Genomic DNA, 6,657 nt, shown 5'->3' with positions numbered 1-6,657 from the left:
CTATTTTCTCTTTTCATGTAAGATCTACTAGTATATGCCATTTCCAGTCTCTTTCCTTTAATCCTTGCTTATATAACGTACTTAATTTGACAACTGAAAATACGTAGGCCTATTATCTGCAAGCTGGAGAAAGGCTAAATAATTGATAATAGATATGGAAATGGGGGTGTTACTCATAAACCACGTCCAGGTATTATTGGGGCATCTTTAAAATTAGCATGACCCTTGGATCACTCTCATCTTGAACTCAAGATGCGCGTGACCGCATTTTGAAAGAAAATCTAAAGCGATTCAAAGCGCAAATTGAAAAGAAATAAAACATACTTCCTTATGTTGCAGTTATGAATCTTACTGCGCGAAGTGGACACCGGTTTTTCAGGTGAGATCGTATAAACCGGAGTCCTGGCTCGCAGCTTGTGCTGGCACGAAAAAGTTCCCTCACTACTCAGTGGCCCAGAATGTCTTCAATTATGTACTTGTTACCGTTTAAACTTGCAGCCATACACCTGCAACTGGTTCCGTCTCAAAATGAGAGAAAGAGTTTTGTATTTATTACTGAGAATGCATGATGTCACTAACGTTACCAACTTCATGTCAAGTGAAATTATTGTGTCCATACTTAAATTAAATTAAATTAAAGGACTAGCAACGACACGCAGCAGCTTTAATATATTAATAATATACATATTATTAAGATACACAATATAAATATAAGTTGGATTCATTCATTCAAATTTAAACCGTGTTCTCAGCTCTACGTGTCGTCCTAAACTGGCTTTAACTCACTATATCTTGAAAAACCGGTTCTATAGAACCGCATGACTGAACATACCTGAACAGGTATTCGAATTGAAAACTTTAAATATCCGGAATAATCCACTCATTATTATTACCAAGTAGAAATTGATTTCTGTCTAATTCGTTCCTCAAACGAAAGAAATCACATTTCTCCTTTAAAACCCATTCATTCCTGATACCAAATCAGTAATAAGATAAATAACATAACACATTAAATGGACTAGCAACGACACGCAGCAGCTATAAAAACAAAGAACGGGAAAATAAACTGAAAAATGAATATTAAATGAATCCAACTATGAAAATTTTATTTATACATACAAAAATATAATAATAATTATTTATAATATTAATAACAAACACAAAATCATTATAGTCCAAGATTTTTAGAAACACTTAGGCGCTCTGTGAGTGGATCCTTCACATACCCGTCTTTCGCCGATTCCGACCGCCATCGTCCATGTCTCTTAAAAAGCCTATCCGGAATCCCACGAATGACGGAAGCCGTAGCTCCACCAGATCGCAAACTGTGTAATCCATACGCTTTAATGTCATCAACAATGCCAGTGAACGCTTCAAGAAAAATCTCCCGAACTCTTGTATACGAAAGAGGTTTACCACGATCTCTAATCTTATAACCACTGTCACATTTAGAAACAGCAACAAATACATAATCCTGTGAATCATCTGGAATGCCTGCTAATTTGAGATATAATTCAAAATTACTGACTGGACACAAATCCGAACACACTTTCGCTATAACAACTCTAGTTCCGTCTCTGTATACATCCGTTTTGCTGGACTCAATGAAAATTTCCACATGATCACTAAAAAATGACACATCCGATCTTTTAATATTGATGAGCTCTTTACTACGTAAAAATCCTGAGAATGAAAGTAAACACATACAAATGGTTCGCTGATTATACAAATTACTGCAATCGAACAATTTTACATACATTTTCCTCAGCATATCGACTGTTATGGGTTCTTTCTTTGATACCGGCTTGGATAAAGAACGTTTAGATCCCTCTAAGATGTTAATCACAAATCGATTATCAGTTGGGGACGGACACCCGGCAATTTCATGTGCCCATTTGATTGCGTAAAAAGCCTCAATAACAGGAGCAGGAGAATTGGATTGTTGTGTTAAACACGCTAAATAAATTGAAATTTGCAAAACTGATGAAGGAAAAAATTCACTTTCTTGAATTCCTTGTGAAATGGCCCATTTCTTGTACCTGAGGAAACTATATATATATATATATATATATATATATATATATATATATTCTATATTTTGTATATATATATATATTTTCCAAATATCTGAAAAAACAAGTTTATTGAACAACCCCAATAAATATTTTTGCTTCAGTTCTTTAAATACTATCTACTTTTTACGTCCTCTTTTTTCTACAAATTTTTGACATTTTCAATCTAAACTTTATATCAGTATTTATCATTATACTAATATGAACCCAAAATGGGAATTCAATTACCAAAAAGGTATTATTCATAATATAATCAAACAAAATCATATTTAGATAAACTGAAATCATGTCAAAACGACATCAGTATCAATTTCCAAAAATTGATAACAAAATCAAAGCCAAATGGCTTGCGCACACAAAGTGCAAAAGATCAAATGATCGATCAACTTCAAATTTAATTCAAAATATTAAATCCAAAAACTTTGCGCATAAAATACGCAATTAAGTAAAAGCAATTTAAATGAAATAAATGCGTACAAACTCACAAAAATTTTAAATTTAAAATTGATTCCAACTTTATGCTAAATAGCCAAGTGGACCATGCAAATATTTGCAATCTAAATACACATAAACTGCGTGAAAAATTTCATTAATTGAAAATCAATCTCTAAAATCCAACAAAATTGCAAGCATTCTAAATTTCAAATCTTCTTGGCCAAACATGCCAGACTTCAACTTCCCAGAAGTGTAAAACTCTTTCTCAACAGGAAGGTCTCTCCAATCTACAATATATGCTTTGAAAACATCTGAAATTAAAATAGGCCAAAATGCCGACGATTCCCAAAAAGGAGCTATCAACGTACCACATCCCCTGCATTTTAATAAGTAATCTAACACTCTAGGTATTAAATATATAGGAGGAACTATCCAAGCATTCCAACCTGCCCAGTTTAGCGTAAAGGCATCCACTGCAAAAGAAAATGGATTCCAATATCTGGAACAAAATTTTTCAACTTTTGCATTATAATCAGAGGCAAACAAATCTATGTCGTAAGGACCCCACTCTCGAGAAATGTCTTCAAATAAAACTTGACTTATTCCCCAATCATCAAAATCTACAATACGACTTAAATAATCTGCTTGATCATTCAACTCTCGGGGAATCCATTCTATTTCTAACTGAATCTTATGTATTAAACATAATTCAAAAATCTTAATTGCAATTTTCTGTAGCTCTTTTTTCATACTCCCCTTTCTTATAATAGTTACAACATTAGTATTGTCTGTAAACCATTTAACATTCTCTCCCTCTAAAAAGGATATCAATGAAAACAAAACTCTCTCTACAGCTACTAATTCTCTCCATGTGGAACTATTATTCCTCTCACTTTCTTCCCATAAACCATGGGAAACAGCGTTTCCTGTCTGCACACAATATCCACCATAGCCCGTCTCACTGGCGTCAGTATATACTATGCGGCTAGAACCTGAAATATACTTCATTTCTCTGTCATTGATTTTTTCTAATGTATTCTTCCAAAATAAAATTTGATTTAAACTCTCTTCAGACAAATATATCATACTGTTCCAAAATGTAGCAGATAAAATGTCAATACTAAGAGACCTTGTCATAAGCTGGGAAATATTACCAATAACGACAGACATTGAAATTATCTGACCAACAAGACTAGCTATACGTCTTACCTTTACTGGTAAATTTCTACTCAAAAAGTATTCAATTTTTAGAATAGTATCTGAAACTTTTTCTAATCTACGTGTAGGGACGTGAATAGTGCCCTGTTCACAATTCAGACATATTCCTAAAAATTCTATAATTTGACAAGGTACCCACATAGATTTTTCCGCCTTAGGTACAAACCCTGATGAAACGATATCTGCATGAACTTGTCTGGACATTTCACAAGCTTTTTCATACTCACAATGACAGCCAAACCCATCATCCAAATACATCAAAATGGTCTTTCCTTCACTGCGCCATTTCCTGATCAATGACCTAGTAAGCTTAGTAAAGATATATGGTGCAGAGGTAAGACCAAAAGGTAAAACATTGAACTGAAAATAACGAGTAATGCCATCAAAATTCCAAGAAAATCCTAAAAATTTTCTATGATCTGGAAAAATATCTATATGATGATATGCACTAGTGATATCAAACTTAAAGCACCAGCTATTTTTATTTACATATAACAAAGCTGTTCTTAAATCATCATATTTGACTGATTGTTTCCAAACATGTTTATTAACTTCTCTCAAATCTAAAATAAGTCTTCTTTTACCACCTGAATTCACTGAAACTGAAAGAGGATTAGTAACGAAAGGTACTTCATGCTCCTCTGAAATCAAACCATTATCTAGAAGGTCTTCAATTGCACCTCGTACAAATTCGTCCTCCTGTAAAGCAGACTTATTGTTCTTAGAAAATCTAGCCTGTGGTAAAGAATAAAATGGTATTTTGTAACCAAATTCAATGGTATCAAGAATAAATTTGCATGTATCAATATTTTTCCAAAATAGGATATGATCCTTTAATCGACCTCTAACACAAACTTTGCCATTCTCTTTGTATTCATAACATTCACTAAAATGTGAACTATCAAAATAGATATTTTCAGTTAAATACTTATCTTCCACAAGATCAAATTCTCTTTCCGTATTACTTGCTCTGTTTAAGCTCAGGGCAATCTTTCCTTTGGTGGTTTGCTTTTCCACAATGGAAACATCCAAAGGGGAACCTTGGTCCCGGAGCTCCGGGGAATGGGAATCCGAACTGGAAGGGCGCTGATCCACGAAATGGCTGCCTGGGGAAAGGAAAACTGAAGGGAGCATAGCTCCTAGCATTAGAAGAGTTATTAGCTTTGGTTTTTTGCTTTTCTTTCTGTTTTTCTTTTTCCTTTCGCTCACGCAAGGCTTTGTTTTCAGCTTTGTTAATACGCTTTTCATTGTCAGAATCATCAGCCAGAGGATTAGAAATGTAATTTTTTACTGTGCTCCAGACACCAGGAGATGTATCGGCCATTTTAACCAGCTTATTACGTTTTAGAGAAATCTCATTGGCTTCAATTACAAGTTCTTTGCAATACTCATACTTTGCATTATTCAATGCCCATAAAGCTTGTGTTAAAATGTCAGAAACTTTCTCATTGTGTTCATACTGATCTTTATTACCTGAATTTTTCCAGGTAACACCCTGATCACTTTTCAACTTCTTAACTTCAGTCGACACAGAAGACGTGGCTCCATGTAATTCTTGTTTAAACTGCTCTAATTGACCTGCCATGGTTCGTTCCATATCAGCTTTCTGTTCGTTCATCTTATTTAAGATAACCTGAAGCATTTGGTCTGATTGAGCCCCGCCCGTAAAGTCTTGGTCACTCTGCATGATTTAAACCGTGTTCTCAGCTCTACGTGTCGTCCTAAACTGGCTTTAACTCACTATATCTTGAAAAACCGGTTCTATAGAACCGCATGACTGAACATACCTGAACAGGTATTCGAATTGAAAACTTTAAATATCCGGAATAATCCACTCATTATTATTACCAAGTAGAAATTGATTTCTGTCTAATTCGTTCCTCAAACGAAAGAAATCACATTTACTACGTTCTCTCATTATAAACCTTCCTTAATAAAAAAAAAAATCAGCTGCACTGCATCTATAGTTTCGATTTCTGGTATTTATAATAATTCTTGTCCTTGACACTGTGCATTTCGTTCACACCATTAGCTTTTAAAAACAATAAATGACCAACGTGTATTTTTTCTCATGTTGTGATTTTGACTCTCTATCAACGCTTGAATTTCCTCTTCTTCATCTTCAAAGTTTGTTTCCACATTCCCCGACATTCTGTCATGTTGTAAATTTTGAATTTACCAGGTGGCAGTAAATACAAAATTTTGTCATGTCGTATATTTTGTATTTATTGCCACCCCGGTACATTCAAAATTTACAACATGACAATTCTCCGTCTCAAGTTTAATTTCTCCAAAATGATAGTTCATTTTAATTTCTTCGCGGATCTGAGATGAAATTAAGTCCTCGTCACTCTATAAAAAAACAAGACCTTAATCTCGTAAATCGTCCGTGTTCACAGTTGAAAAGCTGGAACCCGAGATCCCTTCCGTTGAAACACACGCAAAAAGTGCGCATTAGAAAAATACTGTCGGGAAGGGGATAATATATGAACGTAGTCACCGGACAAAAACTAGATTTTATTTGTCTTATTAAAATCACGCACCGAACACCGGTCACAATTAAATTAATAATTGATTTTTTGTTTGCCATGATACAAGAAAAGTTATTGATCCTGATTTATTTAGACAAAGGGGCGTTGACTCGAGCTTCGCACTCGTCACCATCCTTCGTCCAAATAAATTAGGATACACCGTATTACAAATCATAATGTATGCCGATTTTTAAAATTGCTCACCAAACGTAAAATCTTGATAGAAAAATCATACCATTTTATGGTAGTAGATGTGATTGCTTTGTCCCCTTGACCTTAAAGGCTATTGTCCCCAGCTAAAACGGGGAGGGGGGGTGTAATCACTCTCGAGAATTAAGGTATTCAATGTATAACGACCATATTTTGTACCAAATAAAGGAATGATCCGATATATTTAATAA

The 6,657-nt window shown here is 34.3% G+C and overlaps 2 protein-coding genes across 2 annotated transcripts; both read right to left on the bottom strand.

Moving 5' to 3' along the window:
- Positions 1 to 639: 639 nt before the first annotated feature.
- LOC134282644 (uncharacterized) lies at positions 640 to 2,035 on the bottom strand. Its single transcript, XM_062765041.1, has 2 exons — positions 1,758 to 2,035; positions 640 to 1,625 (listed from the first exon to the last, which is right to left on the bottom strand). Exons 1-2 carry the CDS (start codon positions 1,769 to 1,771, stop codon positions 1,169 to 1,171), a joined length of 471 nt encoding a protein of 156 aa, XP_062621025.1. The 5' UTR covers positions 1,772 to 2,035; the 3' UTR covers positions 640 to 1,168.
- A 261-nt stretch (positions 2,036 to 2,296) lies between these two features.
- LOC134282689 (uncharacterized) lies at positions 2,297 to 5,631 on the bottom strand. The gene is made up of 2 exons (XM_062765096.1): positions 5,199 to 5,631; positions 2,297 to 4,831 (listed from the first exon to the last, which is right to left on the bottom strand). Exons 1-2 carry the CDS (start codon positions 5,410 to 5,412, stop codon positions 2,673 to 2,675), a joined length of 2,373 nt encoding a protein of 790 aa, XP_062621080.1. The 5' UTR covers positions 5,413 to 5,631; the 3' UTR covers positions 2,297 to 2,672.
- Positions 5,632 to 6,657: the final 1,026 nt, after the last annotated feature.

This window comes from Saccostrea cucullata, unplaced genomic scaffold (genome assembly GCF_032062105.1).
Source record: "Saccostrea cucullata isolate Sc308-1 unplaced genomic scaffold, CSIRO_AGI_Scuc_v1 ctg183, whole genome shotgun sequence".
Taxonomy (NCBI): domain Eukaryota; kingdom Metazoa; phylum Mollusca; class Bivalvia; order Ostreida; family Ostreidae; genus Saccostrea; species Saccostrea cuccullata.
The sequence above is the reverse complement of the archived record's forward strand: the minus strand, read 5'-3'. Positions and strand labels throughout refer to the sequence as shown.

Bases quoted from the DNA above. Each gene is read 5' to 3' on its own strand.
- LOC134282689 (XM_062765096.1), bottom strand. From the start codon at position 5,412: ATGCAGAGTGACCAAGACTTTACGGGCGGGGCTCAATCAGACCAAATG. The intron at 4,832-5,198 runs GTAATAAAGATC...TCCTTTCCCCAG, and splicing joins TGTTACCTGGAAAAATTCAG to GCAGCCATTTCGTGGATCAG.